At 42.0% G+C, this 21,597-nt stretch overlaps 1 protein-coding gene across 1 annotated transcript in view; it reads right to left on the reverse strand.

The window, feature by feature from the left end:
• Window positions 1–21,597, reverse strand: part of csmd3b (CUB and Sushi multiple domains 3b) — a 346,791-nt gene that overhangs the window by 247,154 nt on the left and 78,040 nt on the right. The window contains 1 exon segment of the mRNA XM_030788642.1: window positions 17,242–17,354. Coding sequence (XP_030644502.1) covers window positions 17,242–17,354 — 113 coding nt within the window.

A 21,597-nucleotide genomic window follows, 5' to 3' on the forward strand; every position in this document is an offset into this window, starting at 1 on the left:
TTTTTAGAGAGAGTTTATTAAAAGTCCATTCAAATGCTCTTCAGCCCTATGACAAGTGATTAAAGACTGTTAGGTTATCTAAGCTGCTGCAGATACTTCTCTTGCTTTTCTCTCTCTCTCTCTCCCTTTTGCAGAAGAAAATCCTCTCACTTTCACTGTTTGTGCGAACCAGCTGTACCGAGTGTCTCCCAAATCACAAGGCCTCAAAAGTACAGAAGCACAGAGACACAACATCGAGTTTCTCTTCACCACAAACTCTCTTCTTAGAAGTCAGATATGTACAGTTATATCATAAAGCAGAGTGCTTCAGCACACTGAGAGACCTTGCAGTAGAATGTGTGAAAATCAGAAATGTCAAAACCATGGACAAATGTTGTGAATTGTTAAGTTGTATTCAGTGGTCACTGTAATGAAAAATGTCCTGTATTAAACAAAAATAAACCGGTTAATTCTGCATTATTTGCTAAAAAAAAAAAATAATAAAATAAAGCAAGTTCTAGGCACAACATTCATCTTAGAGTTCATACTCCCTATCTTATCATTTCTCTCACTCATGGTAGGAACCCTTGCTCCAACTAACACAAAATCATCCCCCATCTGATAATCTGATAAAGATGCACTAATATAATTTTCATAAATCTTCCACTTCAATAATACATAGATGATGTTTAATGGAGGAGAAGGAGTGGAAACATCCGGAGGACCAGCTGGAGGCCAAACGCGTCCTGCATAATGCTCCTACACGGAGGCTCAGCCGGGCTGGGGTCTGGTCCTTTACTGCAGGACTGCCGTGGAACTTTAGCTCCACTTTGAAAGAGTGGAAACTCCATTTGATTTGGATAGTACATTAAGCCCCAAATGCCTTTCACCCATACGGCAGCATATTCCGAGAAGGACGCGCACAGCATGGATCATTTCATATGGCCTGCTCCTGGAAAGACTAATAGGCTATATGCTCAAGTAATTACCGTGGCGTGATGTGCCCACAAGCAGAATTGACTACCTGTTGAGCAAATTTGGCACCGCTACTGCAAAGTTGACCCAAAGCCACTATGAACATGAAAGTTGTGTTAGAAGTACGGCAGAACCCTGAAGAAAGTCCCAAGGAGAAGAGTAAGGGACAGCGGAAAACTCGTGGTGAGTCTACTTGCAGTTTTAGACCTTAAGACCTTAGGACAGAAGATCATCCATTCAAAAGTCCAAGCGTGCAACGTTATTGACAGCTGTGACCACCAGAAGACTAATGAATGGCCACGGGCTTGTCAGAAAGCAAATTCACTGACTTACGCAAGTTAAATCAGCATATTATGCGACTTTTTTATGTTCAAATGTTCATTCCCAGTGGTGGCTCTTCAAGAATGAATCATTCTGTGTTGTGGTGAGGAGAAAATGCTTGGTCTTGTTTTGACATTCAGATCCACAGGAAACTACTCAAGGGGCAGGAGGCCAATCATGGCTTGCGGAGAGAGAGGTCCCAGCTGTGGCTGACGGAGGCGGGCGATGTCAGAGTTGAAGACCTCTGGTTGGAGCCCCAGAGATTAAACCATTCCTTCTCTTCTTCGGCTCTGAAGTTTGCAAACAGCTTCAGCTGGTGTGAAGATAAATTGCTATGTCAACAAGGGAATAAAACGGGGACTCAGCCTCAAAATATATATACGTTTAAAAGAATAGAGAGAGGGGAAAAGGGGTAAGCGAGGAGCGAGAGAGAGAGAGAGAGAGAGAGAGAGAGAGGGGAAGAGAGAGACACCACTTCATCTTCAGTCAGTGGGTATAAGTTCCCCATATCCTGGGGATTTAGTCGGTAGGACTCCCTCGTGGAGAAACCAAGTCTCCTTGTCAAGGTCTGAAAGATTGCAAGTGAACAATTTCACTATGGAAACCTCCAGAGGAAGGTTCAAAACACCTCTTTATTGCCAATTGGACAGCGCTCTCAAAGAATATAGAGTGAAAACTAATGTCTTTCTTTGGTCTCTGTCAGTGTATATTCTCTCCCTGATAACCCCCTGGCAAGCTGAGTGTTGTTTAAATCAGAATTAGAGACCGCTGCCGTCATTTTTATAACCATTTAGGGTTTTTTTTTTTTTGGTCCTTGCAGAGTTTATTTTGTAAAGATGCAGAAAGCCGGCAATGGTCACACACCGGTATGATTCACTCAGGGCACAACACACAGTGATGGAGGGGAAGGTAGGAGAGAGTTTTTCTTACTCCTTAAATCTGCAGGTGTGTGAGGCGGGATAATTAAGACAATTTAAACCCCAGGAACCAGAGACTACACGGTCTCTTGTCTATTGTCTATGCCAAAAGCCAAAGCTCGGCTCCCCTCACTAACCTGAGCACGCACAATAGACTTACTGTGTAATAAAACAAGTAGATATATGAATTCATGGGCACGAGACGTCGGCATCATAAAAAAAAAGGTTTATGTAGTGTGTGAAGGTGGCGGAGTTCTATGGGCTTGAAGAGCGCTAACTTGTAGACGATGAATCATAACGGTGTCTTTCACGTTTATAACAATGAACGTACATGAAACCCTTTTGTCGAAATGTACGGTTATTAGAAAGACATATTCGTCACGCCGATGGAGAATAGCATGTTGTAAATGCTGACAAGTTTGAGGGTGAACAAAGACGGACAGCTTCTCTGTATAAAGCCAGGGAGGGATTGTCAAGATAATAGAAATGTAAACAGGTTGGTCTGTGGAACATATGAGGACTGTACATCTTACTTACAGACAAGCCTGATGGCTCTTACTTCCGACCGAGAAAAGGAGACAATCACCTGAATACACTGTTCTCCAGGTCCTCTCATTATAGAAACAATGCTTGTTTTATTATGGTGGTATCGATTACATACGTTTAGCACGGATGAGAATTCAAACAATTCACATCCATACATAATTCATGAATGTTACAGATTATCTGCAAAACTGTTTGACTTCACACACTGAATCTGTAAGCTTATAACGGTGGAGGAGAGATTGCGACTCAACCAAACACACAAGCTATCTGTGCAATTTGAAGATATGAAACATAAATGTTGACATATTTTCTATTCATCAGCGTGACAACACAGAATTTTACTGGGGTAAAAAAATTGAAAAAAAAAAAAAAAAAAACGGTCACGCGGGAGCACACAGACTAACATGGGCGGTGTTTGCACCTCCTGCAGCCTGTGATCTCTTGTTTCTGGTTCTCCTTGGCTTAGGGGAGGCATAGCATGGGAAATGTGTTGGAGGAGGATGGCTCTGTCAGGCGTCATGCAGTCAGCCGGAACCTGAGGAGACGGGCATCAGCTACCCCATGAGACAGAGCACCCAGGCTTGTATAACCCCGCCAAGAAGTCTGGATTTCAGTCTGTGTGTGTGTTTGTGTGTGTGTGTGTGTGTGTGTGTGTGAGAGAGAGAGAGAGAGAGAGAGAGAGAGAGAGAGTGAAAGAGAGAGAGAGTTAGTGTGCCTTCCTTTGACTGTCTATGCCTTAATTTACTATATATGAGTTATTATTCAGTGTGTGTAGCTTTATGCGTGTGTTTCTGTGTGCTTGTGTGTGTGTGTGTGTGTGTGTGTGTGTGTGTGTGTGTGTGTGTGTGTGTGCATGTCTAGCCAGTTTGTGTGTATATGCTTGTGTGTTTTTCTTAAAGAGGAGATGGCTACTACCTAGGGAAATCAGCTCAACACGTCCCAGAGACTGGTGAGGAGTCTGACGAATGGGCCTCCCATTCTCTCTCACAGCCATGCAGAGAGTGCTGCTACTCTTCATTATCAATGCCATGAATGCATCCTTTACCCTGTTTCACCACTCACAAGGTCACTCACAAAGCAAAGCCATCAATCAAAGCAACTGCATAGCTCCAGCCCCTCCGATTCCATGCTAGTGCTGCTCAGCACGCTAGTGTGAATGCTAGCCAGTTTGAACAGCAAGAGAAAGAGAGAGGAACACAGAAAGAGAGCAAGAGGAAAAAGACAGGAAATGAGAGAGAGGGAGGGAGAGAAAGAGAGAGAGAGAGAGAGAGAGAGAGAGAGAGAGAGAGAGAAAGAGAAAGACAGAAAGGAAGAAAGAGGTGAACAGTGGACACAGAGGAGATATCAGTCTTAGCTTACAAATGCTACCTGTAGATTGGATTTTTTTAATGAAAAAGCTTGGGCACGCTAAGCTAAGACTCCACAGACTTACTGGCTTTTGAATAATTCTGCCTGGGTGTGAGGGTTTGCAGTCTTCCCCTTGTTACGGCCGGGGCTACTGTGCAATACCAGACTCCGACACAGTGACCACTTCAGCTTAATTAATCTTGTCTTTGACCTGTATCGGCATGCGTCAGCAAGCTGCCAGCATCTGTGACTTGCTCTTTAAAATCTAGGGGTGAATGCGCAAGTGGAAATATCTAAATACACAATTACATTGAAAATGTGCATAAATACGTTTTCTTTTACTTTATTCAAATCATTTCTTTTTTTTTTTTTTTTTTTTGAGTACTTAAAATTCAATTCAAGTTCAGTCTGTTGAAAATATTGTTCTTCTGTTTCTATGACGTCTCGTAACACCGAGCATGATAAAAAATAATAATACTTCCTTTAGAGTCTGGGGAAATGTAGAGTCCAATTAATCACTTAACTGAATTACAATCCTGTAAAATGCACTGTACTTTATACAATGAGTCTACATGTGGTTAACGCCACAGGCCAGAAACACAGCAGTAGAGCGTTATAATAAATAAGGTTTGATTACAGTAGAATGAAAGCAACACCACAACAACAAATGTGAAGTTAAAATAACATAAATGGGAAGAAATGTAGAGACATATGAAGACAGAACCATTCCTGTATGCCGAAGCAAACAGACAGAGCCCTGAACACAGCCCAGAAACAGAAATTACATAAATGTACATAAGCTAACACTGTTAACTACAGCTCCAGTGTCTTCAACAGCAGAGAGAGAGAACTGTCACGAACAGCGACTCTGAAATTTTGAGGCTGAGAACAGTATTCTACACCAAAAAAAACTCCAGAGAGTTCAAGAGAAGAGTGGAGCTACTGCTGAATCAGATCTGTGAGTGTATTAACATCTATTGGCATTTGAGTTACCAAACTGTGCAAGAAGTTTCACAAGTTAGAAAATTAGTTGTTATTTGAACATTGTTGAAATCAGTCCATTTTACGTGTTCCTCATGGGATAAGAGTTCCTCGCGGCATTAAAGGGAGCAAGCTCCTCTGAGAATGTGATACAACACTAACTCCCAATAAGCTGTAAGCAGTACAAAAAGCCGGTGGAACATTCTAGAGCTAAAATAAGTAAACACACAGATTTCTGAATGTGCTCGACGGCACCAGCAGGAGGTCTTGGAACTGTGTATCCATAACAGTGCAGAAAACTAACAAGAGGTATAGAGGAAAAACAGATAGCGAGAGAAACTACAGTTCAGCACTGACTGCCTGACTGAAAAAGAGAGAGAGAGAGAGAGAGAGAGAGAGAGAGAGAGAGAAAGAGAGAGGCACAGTGCGTACCTTCCCCTGAGTTAGGACAGATGTTAAACCTGACACAGGCTGACAACACACGCAGCCCTGTGGCTCAGCTCGGCGTGGGGCTCCACAGCACTGCACACTCTGATTTCAGCTGAACTGAGCAAATCCGTGTGAAACCGCTCCAGCAGAGGCAGACAGAGAGCCTGGCACTATTTAATTATTAATCACAAGTCACTGCTATCATTTTTTTTTTTTTAATGTGGCACTTTCTTTCTTTATTTATTTCATTTATTTCTTATTTTTGGGTTATTTATGTTTTGTTTTGTTTTTCCCAACGATGTATCTCAAATAAAGTGCCATTACAGGTTCTCATCATTCCGATTGGCAATTATGTCATTATTGCCAAATAGCCTCTATAATGAAGTCTGACAAGTCAGGATGAATCTACGAATAAAAGGAAGCAGGTGTATGGGTAACAGAACAATGAGAGTTTAAGGAATTACGTTCTACTGGCAAGCTTACTGTCACAGATAAGACAAGCCTTGCTTATTGCTCTAGGGAGAAATAAGTGGGTGGAGTGGGGGGGGGGGGGGCATCTAAGAGATGTAGACCTGATCACCTTGAAGAGTTCAGAAGCCACACAGGCTGCTACAAGGTCTGTTGTTTGTAGGGTAAGCATGGAATGAGTCAATGAATGTCGATCACCAGGAAGTCAGGCTCCTCACTTCTTTCATATGTGTGTAACTTCCTTTCCGTTTTAAGAATGCAGCAGGAAGCCAGAGGGGCGTAATGTCATCGTTCTCTTCATTTAGAGCGGACACGATTTTGGCCTTCGCAACGGCCATGCGGTGTTCTCCAGGACGTGGCTTGACTCGAAGAAGTTAGATCAGCTTCGATGACCGCAGGGCACGTCCGCGATCCCCGCCGCGGCTTCCCGCCGGCCTAACCTCGCGCTTGCTCCTCGATAAAAAGAAGGAAAAGCAAGAAAGAGAGGAGGTAGGAAGAGAAATGGAGAGAGCAGTAAGAGCACCCTAAAAAACCCACACTCGTGGTGTTCTGAAGCTTGTCAAGTTAATAAAGAAGTCTCTCCTAAAGGAAAACATCCCTCAGACACTCTCACCCTTTGCCACAACTATTATTGATGGCAAAGCAATGATACCTCCCCCAATTCTTTCACAGCGTGTATGTTAGCCAAGAAACCCACACTCTCGCAAGCACTCTCGCAAGGTCGTCCCCTCAATCCATCGAATTAGCAGCAGGTGCCAAGCAAAGAGGAGACGGTCCGAACAGGAGGCATTTAAAGGTGCAAGCACATAAAGTATGTGCCAAAGTGGAGGTTGTTGGGAGCAGATGAGGGCAGGAGCTTAGCCAGGATGAGAAGGCCTTGTTACCTATGGGAAGCCTTTGGGAAAACAGAGAGAGGAAGGAGTTTAGAGTAAAGCTGGTCTATAAGTGCGATCTACACTAACGAGGTGGGCCAGATTTGTCTGCCTGGATAAGGTCCAAGCTGTTTACATCTATAAAGATTTGGCATATAGAACAGCAATTCCCCAGATCCTTTGAATGCTAAAAAGTTCAGTGGTTATTCCCCAAACCCCAACCCTTCTCATTTTCCTAATTACATCAGCCGAAGCGGGATGCATAGCAGGCCTCCAGGACCTAACAGCTTATTCTTGCCTTTCTCTCTTTTGTTCTGTCTTTAAGCGATTCTTCGTAATTACAACCGAAATCTCTGGCCGACGCACAGTTCACATAACCAGACTGGCGGATGGAAGCTAGGGTCCCGAGGGACACTCAATTCCTTAATTTCAGTTTACAACCCAGTTATTTTTCTCAATCAGTGTCTAAATGGCTGACTGGCTGTCTCACCTTGGCTCCTCCAATCCTCTGAATTTATTTACATAAATGCTCTGTCAGTTCACTAAGATTCTCTTCACTTTGACAGGGTCAATTAAGTACGTCATTACATCAGCTTGTCAGTTTTTTTTTTTCTTTTTTTTTTTCACTCTTTCATTCTTCCCCGCATTCTGGAGGTCAAACGATTCCTCTAACATCTGGGTAATCTGGAACATGCAGCTTTCTAAATCGGCGGTGTCAGACAAGTAAAGATTTTCAATTGAACCGTGCGTCTCATTTTGCCCCCTGAGGGCAAACGATCTTTACTGAATGGCAGCAATTAACATGCGCATGTTTAATTAATTCTGTAAGTGGTGACTGTGGAAGCTCAAGACCTTAGTTCTTCAGAGCTTGGGTTAGGGCATGATTCAGAAACTCCCAGAAACTGGCTCAGAATATAGAAACTGTAAAGTTAACTATGACTGAGGAAATGGAGTTTAAAAATGGAGCTTTTACAATGTCCATGGACGAAATCCATCCCTTCTATCGCTAATTTAGAGCTTAGCACACATTCTGTCAAAAGGTGTCCTGAATCACGTTAATCGTTCAGATTAAAGATTGTCTATTAAATAATATCTTCTTTAAATGTCTCCCACTAACAGGCTGGTCTAATGTTTCAGCGCTATGGTTTGAGGATTACTCAGCACATACAAAACCAGCTTTGGGTCATCTCTTGGCCTGGGGGTAGGCTTCAGGCCCTGGGCTCCAACCGTCAGATGCATCTCCTGCACTTGATTTTGTAATAAACTCTATCATCAATGTTTTTGAGTTCTCCATGGTAAAAGTGTGATGAATTTGCAGTCTTCTGAAACTAAGAATGCTATGTTGCACCAGTAGATGGTTGTGAGTGGAATCTGCACCACTAGACAAACAGTGGCATTCTGATAAATATGAAAAAAAAGGTAAGTAAAAGGTCAGCTAAATTATTTTTCAATGGTTGGTGAAAGTTGCCAAGTACATCTGTTATTAAAATTCAAAAATGAACATGAGATTATAGGGGGAAAAAAATGTTCATCTAGTACCAAAGTAATAGAGTTAGATCTTTGTCCCTAGTGTCTGAAATAAGCATGTTAGCTGTAAACAACATGCAATTAAAGAGGTTTGGAAATGACAGAGATGCAGTCAATAAGACGAGGACGTGGATGTCTAGACATTTTAATGAACAGGCCTTGGCAGTGATCTCTGAAACAGGAAACGGACTAATGGATTATTGAGCAAGAACTTGGAAGAATTATTGATCTGAAAATAAAGGAGCCTCTTTGACACTTTGTTCCTTTTTTCTTTTTAAAGAATGTTTCAGAAGTACCACAACCCCTCATCAGAAGGGAGATTGATTATTGAGCAAACACACACACACACACACACACAAAAAAAGTCTTTAAAACATCTCAAACATCAGTTAGGGGCTCTTTATCACTTGTAGATTCAATTACAGGCAAACAACTGGGCTTTTTTTGATACTCTTCGGTTGATCTATGAGAAGAGATGCTTAGCCGCATGGTGTTCACACCTCCAAATTCTGCACATTGTGGAGAAAGGATAGCATTTCACCTGGCAGTGGAAGAAATTTGGTTGCAAAGAGTTTAAAAAAAAAACCCAAAAAACAAAAAGCCCTTGACCTCAGTGTTTTCACTTCAGATTAATTAATGGTACAAATTGCTTATGACAGTTCTGTTCAGTTCTGCAGAAATCTAGAACCATCAGGACACAAGTTACTGTATGCATTGTAACCTTGAATACAACATCATCATGTATCATGTAATGATGATAACTTACGTATTAGCTTGTCATGGACCAGTGGACTACCAACAGTGTGTCAGATAGTGTGACTTTTATTTATGGTATCATAAACTGAAATAATAATAATGTCAATGACACAGACTCATGATATGCGTATGACATCGCCGTGTAGGCCTCAAAGTTCAGGGTTAAAGAAAAGTATGTAACAAACTCTCTCTCCAACTTCTACTTTCGCTTGTGTGATGCCATCACCAGCACTGCCAGCTCCTTTACTGAGCTGTCAGTCATAATCAAAAGATGTTTAAAGATGCCCGTATAATCAGTGGGCAATTACAAAAATAGCCAAAGCGGCAGATGGTGCATCGCACTCCTAGTTATTAAAAAAAAAAAAAATCTTTATTAATTCATTGTTAATTATGATTTAGTATGACTGACAGTAAGGGTGACTATACAGGGTTAGCAGAAGCAGTAATGTGGAAAGTTTTTTTATTTATTATTTTTTTCCCCCAGTACTTTATTTTGCCTACAAGAACAATCATCATTGGTAGCTTGGAGACAGAACCTGTAACCTGCTGGAAATTAATGTTCACATTACTGTATATTTTTTCTTAATAACCCCATAGCCCCATCAGAAGATGGGTGCATGAGGAAAATCAATTGTCATTAGTGAGGATATTAAGGATTACAGGCAAACAGGACACAAAGAAATGAGAAGGAAATGCGATGTGGAGATGAACGGAGATGACTTCCCGGAGGCATGGGCGACAGTATGAAGGTTCCTGATTAAGTCAAATGTGCTTGTAAAGGGAGCCAAGTTAATTACATGCTGAGACGAAAAAAAAAATCTTTCCTTTTATGGACAGCTTGCAAAGATTTACGTGAAACCAAAAGGTTTGGCAATTTGGGTGCCTCAAAAGGCTTCCTTTTTAGAGATGATGCCCACTGTTTCCTGTCAGTACATCTGAATAGTCTTTGACACCCTCGTTAAAAAGAAAAAAAAAACCCAACAACACAAAAAAATCTACAATGGAAATTAATCAGCAGAGGTTCTAAGAAATTCCCCGGGTAGCGACAAGAGAGAGAACGGAGAATGTGGGACCTGTTGGTGTTATAGTAGTAAAGCGGTCTAATGTAGGAGATGAGAGATGGTATCACATCTGCTCTGAAAGCGGTGGTCCTGTCTGAACAGGTGTAGTATAATATGTCCTGTTCTTCGGCCCTCTGCCCAGTACTGCATGACCTACTGGCTTTGGTGTTTCCAGTGACTGTAATCCTCTAATAAGGTCTTATCCACAGTCTGATTGTGCTTCCTATGACAACAGATGATCTCTCACTCTCACTCTTTCTCTCTCCCTGTCACTTCTCCGTTTCCCCCCCAGGCTTCTGGCCTATCAGTGTGCTGCTTCTTTACCACTGTTAAACCAGTTTATTGTCTAGTTACCTTTTACACCTGTTCCTCATCCATTTCCTCATCAAATTCTCTGTATAAACACTCCTCGTTTTCTCTTTGTGCTTGGTGATGTCTCTCACTTACTTGAGTTTATTATGCGAATGCTGTAATTGTTTGGCTTCCTTGGTCCTGTTTAGCGTACCTGCTCCAGTTTGCCTTCCTTATTCCATTTAGCATCCCTGATTTTTGGTAGCTTGTCTGGTCCTGTGTATCGACTACAGCCTGTTTCCTGACTTTTGATTTATTGTATAGCCCTCAGTAACCTGTTTAGCGTGCATTGAACCTGGCCTGTTTCTGACTCTGCAGTCGGATTGCGTTTTTGAATATAGACAGTCTGCACTTGCATCCAGCAACTCTGTATTTACGCAAAAGAAGACTTTGTTGCCAATAACTGGATGCAGTGGGTAATTTCAAACCTTTTGAGGAAATTCATAGGTCTATATCATGCTGCTGTCAGTTCCTGTCCCCAGCCTGGTTCCTGTTCCAGTTCCTGTCTCCAAGTTGCTTCCTGTTCTCGATTCTGCTTCCGGTGCTCCCTGATCCCCCTGGGCTGCCTCCTGAGCTTGAAGGGTCTCCTGGGTGGTTATTCCCTTCTGAGTCCTCTGTCCCTCCTGAATCTCCACTGTCTCAAAGGTTGTCTTTATTTACTGAGCCTACAGTACCCCCTGCGCATCCACTGGTTATAGTTCCTGTTTCTCCCATGAGTTCCCATTCTTGAGGGGTTTCTGGTCTCTGCAGCCCTCCCACCCAGGCTCCAAGCATCTGCAGGCATGTTGCCCAGGTTGCCTCCATTCCTGTCACCTGGGTCACCTCCTGCTCCACCAGGGTCTCCAGCCCTGGTCTCAAGCCCCACCAGTTTTGTCACCAGCTCCACCCAGGCTGTCAGCAGCTCTGCTCGGGGCTCCATTTCAGCCGCTACTGCCAGTCCTGCCAGCTCCAGTCCCACCATGCCAGTCACTGCCAGATCTGTCACCACCGGTACTTCCAGGCCTGCCACCAGCAGTCCTGTCTCTGCCAGACTCTACAGGCTTACCACCACAAGCCCTGTCGCTTCCAGACCTGTCTTTAGTCCCTCCAGGTCTGTTCCCAGTCCCTGCTGGATACACTTCAGTCAATGTTGGGCGGTCTCTAGTATTTCCTGGTCTTAACCCGGGGTTTCTGGTGTTCTTCCAAGGTACTCCTAATTCGCCTGGTCCTCCAGATTCACCCTGTCCTCCCAATTTGGTATCTCCTGAGTACTCCCCCCAGCTTGGTGGTGTTGTGTGTCAAAGTGGGGAGGCACTGTCATAGCTTCATTTCCACCTCCTTATCTGCCGGCCTATGAACACTCCGCTCATTTGCCAGCGTTTAATCGGTTTATTGTCCAATTACCATTTACACCTGTTCCTTATTGATTTACTCATGTAACTCTCGGTATAAATATGCTTGATTTTCTCACCGTGCTTTGTGAAGTCCTTTACTTGTGTGTACTGAGCTGCACTATTGTAGTTTAGCCTCCCTGGTCCTTGTTAGCCTCCCTGTTTCTGTGTATCAGCCAGCCTGTTTCCTGGCTTTTGATTTACTGCTTAGCCTTTAGCCTGTTTGACATGTATTGACCTCTGCCTGTTCCTGACTCAGAACTTGGACCACATTTTGGAATAAAGAAGGCATTTGCATCCAGCGACTCTGTGAGAATGTGAAACTCCCATTCTCTCTCTGTGAGGAAGGTTTTTTTGTTTTTTGATAAAAAAAAAGGTCTGATCCGTAGTCTGATGAAAGGCTGGTCTTTTGATTCCACCTTCACTCTTTACATGTCTCTCACCATCTCCCCTCATCTTAGTCGTAATCTCCCATTACACAGCCCTGTACCTATCCCTGACTCTCATGATGCATGAGAGATATCCCTCTGCAGGTGTGCTGTTGCCCTGTAGCACCACAACGAATGACAGAGGCGGGGGGGGGTGGGGGGGTGGGGGCAAGGTTTCTCCTACACGTTACTTAATCCAGAATGGCCATGCTGAACTGTGCAGGAACAACAGCTCCAGGCTCAGGTATTTACTACACAGAGGGGGAAAGAGAGAACTGCTGACTCTGTGCAGAGTGAAGCTAGCTTCCCTGGTGATGAAAGAAAGAGTCTTTGAAATCAGTGTTCACATCATTCCCTGTCTGCTGGATGATCCCTCACTATATTCTAGGTGTACAAAATAAATAAATAAATGTATAAATATATATATAAATTGAACCTCAGCCTGCAGGATAGATTTTCAAACTTGTTTCTGCTGCCAAAGCACTTTTATTTTCAGTTTTTTAAATCATATTTTTGGTCGACATATTACTACGCTTTTCTGTTTGGAACAGAGGCGATGTATTGGATCGTTTCTTTGATGTCTGAAAGAGTGACGTCTCAGTTGAAATTTCTTTGAAATAGCATTGGCTCACGACTGTGTGCTAATTGCTACTGCGATGGAAAAAGCTATGCAGTGTGATAAAAGGCAGGCAGGGCAGTTGGTCTGTGTGCGTAGGTGGGATGATGTGGAGAATGTTAAATGATCATTGTCTGTAATTTCAGTTTGACCTCAATAACACATCCAGACAATCCCCATCTCACAGAGCACATCAAATCTCTGGATCTATAAGCGAGGAGAGGGGTAGCTGAGAGAGTTCTAATATCGACTTTACTTGACACAAATTGGTAAATGTGTATGAAAGCCTCAAAGGCGATGGAAATTACAGCTACAGATGCTGATACTGCTGTGGAGAAATCACCAGGACTCTGACGAAGCTTCAAATAGATATTGCCGTATATTCATCATAAAATGTATCGTGATAAATTGTCCAAAATAACTGCATAATAAGTGTTTATTTCCAAGTGTCTATTATAAATTCTCTGCTGCAAATAATCAATTTACAGTTGAACTGAGATTCTCACTGGGCCAGAGATAGGTAGACAAACCACAGGGCAACGGGTTAATAGCGTAATCAGAGTCAAAAAAACAACTATGACTATCATTATGATAATGATAATAATGAGGATGATACGAGTGCAGAGGACTCATGATTATTACTGTAATCGTAACTGCATAATACCTCTCATTGCTGTGGTAAGGCCCTAGACACACTACAGACCTCCATGGGATCAGTCATCTCTCTCCCTCTGCTAACTGCCTTACCATTACTGAGTAAGAACCACTCAAGCCAAGACAGTCAGAGTTGCGTGGAATCCTGTTTGACCACGCATGACTGGAACAAACAGCGTTATAGCGATCTGGCATCTGAGCGTGCCTTGAGAAGTTATGAAATGCTGACTGATTATGCAGAGATGCAACAAGCTCACAGCGTGTACTGTTGGAATCTCTTGTGTCTTTGCTAGGCTGTGTTCCCACCCAGTATAGTGGTACAAACAGATCTCTCACTGACTGCCCACCTGGGTTTGAGGTACTTCAGCTTGTGTTTGCAATAGCTGAAAACACACACACAGACACACACACACACACATTCTGGTTCGATCCCAGAGCTATGTAGCACTTTGAAACCAGTTTAAAAAATGCTTAATACAAAGTTCAAACAGAACTGAAGATGTGGATCCTGCCCTAAGTGTCTATTCTGAAACGTAGGTACTATTCTTTCAATTAAGGTAAAAGTGAATTGTGCAAAGAGATATTTATACGGGTCACACCCACAGGTCAGCAAAATCTAGCTTAGCACATCCCCCTGCTGAACAGACAGCCCACGGAGCAGAACCTTTAATTAAGACTGTATCAAGAATGTATGAGGCCCCAATACAAGACACACACACACACACACACACACTTCCAGAGAAAAGAGAGAGAGGAGGATCTGAGGCTTAGTCTGGGTGATGAGCTGTGGAGTGACATGTGTTAGGATAGTGTCACATCAAACGTCAAACTCTAGCATCAAACTAATCTGGCACAACATTCTCCACTGGCTTTATTTCACCGTAACCAAACCGGATAAGTTTGACCACAGCATCACGGTCCTCTGCTTCAGGGCGCGACATAACAGATGTTACAGTTGCCCATGCCACGTGGTGCTCCAGATTAATTTCTGGAGTTAATCCTCTCCTCTATTTTTCTCCATTTGGTCAAGACTATGTTTATCAAGTATTTTTGCCAATGGTTAAATTTGCTGAGGGTGTCCTGGCCATAGCCATGCCCCCCCCCCCCCCCCCCCCCAATATGTTCAAAGCACCGGGACAAATCTTTGACCATCCAGTATGGCCATGTCAGGCTATGGTTGTAAGGACTCCAAGTTGGTTCATGTTACAGAATATGGCACCTGTGTGCGGACTATATGGAGTGAAAGTCCCTATAAATGTGCTTATCGTAAATCTTTGTGATGTTTGTATCTCAATACATGCATAATAATAGTTCATATGTTTTGTATTACTTTTTTTTTTTTTTTCTCACTTCGTTTCTTTATTATCTTTCGAATCTGTAAAGGTTCTTCTCCTGGAATGAAACAGTGCTGGTAAACACAAACAAAAAAATGAAAAAAAAAAAAAAAAAGTATTTATTTATTTACTTATTTATTTATTTCATTTAAGAGCGAATCTACCCAGTCGACCCCAGAGGCATGTCCCCTTTGGCTCCAGGGCACCCACCGCTGTGAGCTCTGCCTGAAGGAAGAGGCTGGAGCCCTGATAAGCAGCAGCAGCAGGGGCACAGATGCTAGCGGTGGAGGTGGCGGCACTGAGATCGGGGGGTGTTGGGGTGGGCTTAACAAATCGGGCATCGGTGACTACAGCGTAGCTTACAGCCTCACAAACAGCCCCACAGTGGGGGATAGCAGTGCTGTGGTCTGGGAGGGGAGTGCAGTTTTATACTTCCAGCCATCTTAGCACATGTTAAATGCTGTTTGCTCAGTTACCGATTTATAAATAGAATAAAATATATGTCATTAGAATATATTTATAATTAGAATAGAATAAAACGCTACGCTTTAAACTCATAGCGATAAGCATGTGAAAGGTTTACAAATTAAATGTCCCTTTATTACAACAAATTGCATCGATTTAAAAGAGTAAAAACCTCATTTCATGATTGTTAGTAGGATTTTTTTTTTTTTTTTTTTGTCGTATGACTGCAGCAAACCTGTAAACACCGACTGTAAATGCACTTCCCTCTCCCTAGAGCCCACGGAAAACAGGACTTCCCGCACTCTGCGAGATAGCTGGTAAATCGGTCAAATTAACCCTTACTAAACAAAAAAAGCGTGTTGAGCCATACACGTGTGGCTGAGATAGCTGGTTATTTGTCATGTTGTTATTCCCTTTGAATCAGTGCCTCTGTTGTACAGTGGGGTGCCTACATCAACAAACACAATAGCTTTAATTTCTGCTTGTCCCTTCGAGAGAAAATTAATGACTAGCAATTACGCTGTCTGCTCATGGGAGATATGGTTTTTTTTTTGAAAGAATGAATAAACAAATACGATGATGGCTAAAAACTAATATAATCATTTATATGTGATCAGAGTAAAACAAATCGGTTTACTTGGCTGTATCAGAAACATTTCCCAAAGGGTTCTGAGCACGAAAGATTGACCTCTTTGTGTGTTCAAATACTGGCTTCAGTGTGTGAGCAAATGCAGCTAGGACTGTCACAAACCCCTGTGAGAACAAAGCAAAGCCTGTCTTTACTCCTGTGTGTTTATCTAGATGAAGAATAAATTGTCAAAGCCAGATTTTACAGTTGACTGGTCACCTTCAGCAAACACGCTATCACAAATCAGGATTATCCAACAGAGAAAACAATTAGAGGTAAAGCCATAGGTAAAATGGTGACTTCAGACACTCTTGATTTGAAATAGAGAAGAGGCTACATGAGAAATTAGGAGTGCAGCGACTCGAAGTTTGTGTGAGCATGACAAAAATGTGAAAAAAATAAATGAATACAAAAATAAGAAACACAGTTTAAATAAATCAATCTAACATAGAGTCAGTTCATGGTTACTGCGACCTCACTTTACATTTATTTCCCGGATTTGGTAGAATTTTTTTGGTCGAAAGCTCCCAGAAAACATTTATCTATTCACATTGGTGTATGCATGCATGTGCACGTATGTCCTTGCACAAATGTGTGTATGTGTGTGTTCGTAAGTGTGTGTGTGTGTTTAATCTGTAAACAGACAATTAAACATTGAGTACTTTCCAACGCATGCTCATAGCAAATAAGTTTGTTGAGGACACTGAAGTCCTCGGAAAAATCCCAAGGCTACCCAAAGGAAAAACAAAACAAAACAAAACAAAACAACAACAACATCAACAACTAAATCAACAACAACAACAACAAACCCCCAACAATGAATTTAATTCAGTGAAAGATGTAGCCACCACTGTCCGCTACTTTAAACATGCATATATTATTGGCCAGTGTGCCCTGAGCGTCTTTTGAAATATAGGAGTCTGCTGACAGGACCATTCCCTGCTTCAGGCGAGCCCCACAGACAGTAATCGGATCAGTTTTGATAGGGACTGATGAGGTATTTAGTGCACAGCATCTCTTCATTGGAGCCTAATAAACACAATTATGAATTATGCACCATCACAAGATGCCCTCAGACTCACCAAACAGTCTGATACCACCCAATTAATGCACTTTTATTCAATACCAGGCAATAAGGAATAAGGAATAACCCTAAGTGCTACAGCGTTAAGCTCGGCGGCGGCTGTAGGGGGGTGGAAAAGGAGGGCAGGCTTACCTTCGTAATATATTTTGAAGCCGTGGGCGCTCACGGCGAAGTCGCTGGTGAGTCGCAGCGAGAAGACGGAACCTGTGCTCGTGACTGGTGGTGGTATCTGGAAACCAGTTAACCTGTGGAGAGAGAGAGAGAGAGAAAGAGAGAGAGAGAGAGAGAGAGAGAGAGAGAGTGGACTGGGTCAAAATGGTTTGATCTAACCAAGCAACTTCAGGCAAGACATTTCAATTTCAAAGAAGTCACAACCACAAAACCTTTGCTTTTAGTTCAGGGTCTTGAATATTTTTACACTAAATCAGTGAGTAAAAGCAAAGCACAAAAAAAAAAAAAAAAAAAGAAAAGAAAAGAAAAAAGAACGAGAAAAAGTTCAGAGCTGTGGTCATTATAAGAATGATCAGAGAAACGCTCTGTTAAAACAGGGTGGCAGCTCACTTTCTAATGATGTCTGGAGGCATTCCTCGTACGTAAATCAAACCAGTAATCATTTCTGAATGTTTGGCCTCATTTTCATATGTTTAATTATCTTCAAATACCATGATCCCTCAGAAAACACCAGAATCCATCAGAAAATGTTTTAATGACTTCATATTTCACACTGCTCTCTTTATTTCAGACTAAACAATTTATGAGGTTTCAAAATTTGTCATTTTACACAGAGCTTCTGCATAGCTCATAGCTCATTTGACTGAAAAGATTTTTTTTTTTGAGGTATAAACATACCTGTAGCATTGACATTTACCATGCTAGCCAAAAAAGGACCATCTCCGGTCATTGTTGTTGCGTTGTGTTTATGTCATAACAACAGTATCCGAATCAGCAGTCACAGCGATTGAGCATAAGGTTAAATATGGTCTTAACCTCTGTGAGTCATCGTTATTGGCCTTATTGATGTCTGGGCCATATGCTTTGACTTGGACCATGCATTGCCTTTCAAAACTCCACTGTTGCAGAATTCAGAAGACGTTAGCTCGGTTTAATGGCGAGAAACTTGGAGACATAATCCCTGACGCGTAAGCTCGTTGGCTGGGCTTTGGCAGGCAAGGCGTCAACCAGATTCCCCAAGGCTTTCAGACAGCCCAGACTTCATTAGCTTTGCAAACAGGCATTACACAGAGCGCCACCATGCTGGAGCGTACATATGTAGATCTCCTGTCAAAATAAGCCTGTCTTCACTAGCACGAAGGGGCTGAATCTGAGGCATTCGGAGGGCCGGGAGGGGAGGCCCGTGTGGCGTTTCGAACGGGGCTGAGTTTATCTCGCAGTGAAATCGCCCAATTGGTGACACGTCAAAAGGGCCGAATGATTCATAATTTAGCATGTGACTGAGAATGTGTGTGTGTGTGTGTGTGTGTGTGTGTACTCAACAGCAGTAGTGTCCACAGTAGCAACATTCATTTTGTTGATGCTAATAAAGCTGTACACTAACTGAAATATTTAAGCATTCCTATGCATGGTATCCTTAGGACACTGTACATATTCCCCATTTATGATATTAACTTCTAAACTTGTCATAAGTTTCAACAAACTTGAAAAAAGAAAAATGACTTAGATAAAGACGTGCACATTCACGTATCTAATTAAAAACCTCACCCTAAATCCTTTAGCTACCAAATATTTTGCCTTACTTCAAATAGTTAGTTTGATATAATGAAACTGAGGGGGGAAAAAATCCTGAAGGCAAACAAGAAGCTTGATTAAAATATTATTACATGGTTCTGGAAGGCAGGCGAATTGTTTGCATTACAGTGAACTAATGGTACTATTAGAAATGATAAGATCATGCCAGCTTTTTTTTTTTTTTTTGTGGAGTGAGCACACTGAGGTCTCTAGAGAATTGGAGATGTTTTTTTTTTTTTTTAACAATTCGTCAATTTGTAACCTCGCAAAGGGAAGCCGTCGGGATTGGAAAGAACGCGTCAGCCACCTACCAACGGAGTCTTCTCCTCCGATTAAAAAAGAAAAAAAGAAAAAAAAAAAACCTCAGAAGATGGAATGCCAAACATGCCTTGCTCCTGGTTGAATTGCCACGCACACATTAGCAGCTACCTTATCATTATCTCCGCAGAGTAAGGAAGTGAGTCGAAGATTTTACCGCAGCTGCAAGGCGAACAGATATGCTTAGTGCTGTCCTAATGAGGTATTGCATCTCTCTCTCTCTCTCTCTCTCTCTCTCTCTCTCTCACTTTTCGAGGCAGTTACACTCTCTCTCTTCCACCCTCAGGAGTCTCTCTCTCTCTCTCTCTCTCACTTTTCGAGGCAGTCACACTCTCTCTCTTCCACCCTCAGGAGTCTTTTTGCCAGTGAACCGTCGTCGCACACCGACGCCACTCAGCTGTCTGCCAATTAAAAACACATCACTTGGTTCTGCCACCTTCTTCTGCCTCCTTCCTCTTCCTTTCCTCCCTCTGTGCCCCCCCCCCCCAGCTTTTTCCTCCTCTGCTCTTTTTCCCTCTGCTTCCTCTCTGTCACCTTCTCTTCCTCTCCTGGCCAGTGGTAACGCGTCCACTCGGCCCTTCTCTCCAAGCTCCATTTTAAGGCATCGTCGGCAGATGCTTTGTGAAGTATTTGTGGAAGCATCACAGAAGACTGGGTTGATCAGTTACCTTCTCTCTCTCTCTCTCTCTCTCTCTCCTCCTTCAGAAATGTTCTAGTTCTCACTAGGTATTAAATGAATGAAAATTGCTGGATCTGATTTCTGTAGAAAGCCTTTGTGAGTTCCTCTGTCAACATAACAAATAAATAAATAAATATCAGTTGATATACAAATGTATTAAAAAAAAAAAAAAATCTCTCAGGGAGCAGAAGGGTTGTTAAAAATAGTAAGATCCATTTGCAGGTAATGTGAAATGGCAGGAGGACCATCTTCTTCCACCATTTTCTTTTTTAAGTGTTAGGGGCAAAATAACAACAAAGTCCATTTTGAGGGTAATTGCATTCATTTTGTCATTCTGGCTGTAGTGTGGACATCAGAGGCTCTGGCCTAGGTCTTAAATGTTTCACCAAATTCGGCGTGGCAGGCTGTGCCCCTCTAAGCTTGAAAAGGAGCAGATGTGGAGCTCAGAGTGTCCACTGATTCTCTCCAAGGGTCAACTGCCCAACGGGTTCAAAAATCGTTCGGACAGTTGGCTCCAGCTCGAACATGTTTTTTTTTTTTTTTTTTCATTCTGCTCTCTCTTGAAAAGCGCATATCCAATCAGCTCAGAGCTTTCTGCTCTAAAAGTCACCGTGGCGACACGGTCAAAGGTCAGCCTGTCACACTAGCTCAGATTAAAAGGCTCTTTTAAAAGGGAACAAGGAAAAAAAGAAAAAAAAAAGAAGAGAGAAAAAAAAAACAAGCATGCTGAGACACTGGCAAAATGTTTCACTATCAAACCTTTGACCTCTAGTCACGGTGGCAACAGATTTCAGCTTTACAGAGTTCTACAGTATGAAAACATGTACAGGGTATCCTGATAATCTTCTACAAAACGACGTGATTTATTTTAGAGTAGCTTAATTGACTTAACGAGGAACCCTGCAAGACCATTTAAAAAAAAAAAAAAAAAAGAAATGTTTTTGGATTACACCATTATAAGAAACAAATCACAGGGAACACTGAATGGAAGAACTGTACACACAAACCTTCTTAAAGCACAGCATCAGTTCTGTTTTAGTTCTTAAATAAATATTATAATATCCTAAATATTTCTACATTTACACATCTCAGATGAGGAGGTATGTAACTACTGTGCAGGGGAGAAATATTTTGGATTTACAACACAGGCAATGTTTGTTTGTTTTGTTTTGTTTTGTTTGTTTGTTTTTGTTTTTTTTTTTTTTGGGGGGGGGGGTTTACATCACTACATATCACGAGAGAACATAATGTAATAATATGTATATGGAATATTGATATACATACACACAGTATGTACATAGGAACTCCATATGCATTAGTTATGCTAATTCACAATTTTTAGATGTGTCTAAGCTCCACAGTGGCTCTGTCATCGAACAGGCTTCAGAATATGGTGATGTTAATGGAATAAGCTATATAGGCTTGCTTTGGATTTAAATACGTCTGCCTTGAAAATGAGTGCTCTCGACTTGGAATGAAATTACCAAGATCCCCTTTTAACTGTAAAAAGGAATGAGAGAGAGAAAAAAAACAACAACAACACTTTGATCCACTGTTCAGGGAACATGAAATATGAACACAAAAGAACCATTACACCCATGCATCTAATGCTGCTTTATTCACGATTTGCATACCCCTCCTTTTAATCTGCTAATTACATTTCAGCAAATGCGCTCGCTCCGACCCTCGTTTATTTTTCATGATGGGATTTCTCTCTCTCTCTCTCTCTCTCTCTCTCTCTCTCA

This window comes from Chanos chanos, chromosome 12, assembly GCF_902362185.1.
Source record: "Chanos chanos chromosome 12, fChaCha1.1, whole genome shotgun sequence".
Classification (NCBI taxonomy): domain Eukaryota; kingdom Metazoa; phylum Chordata; class Actinopteri; order Gonorynchiformes; family Chanidae; genus Chanos; species Chanos chanos.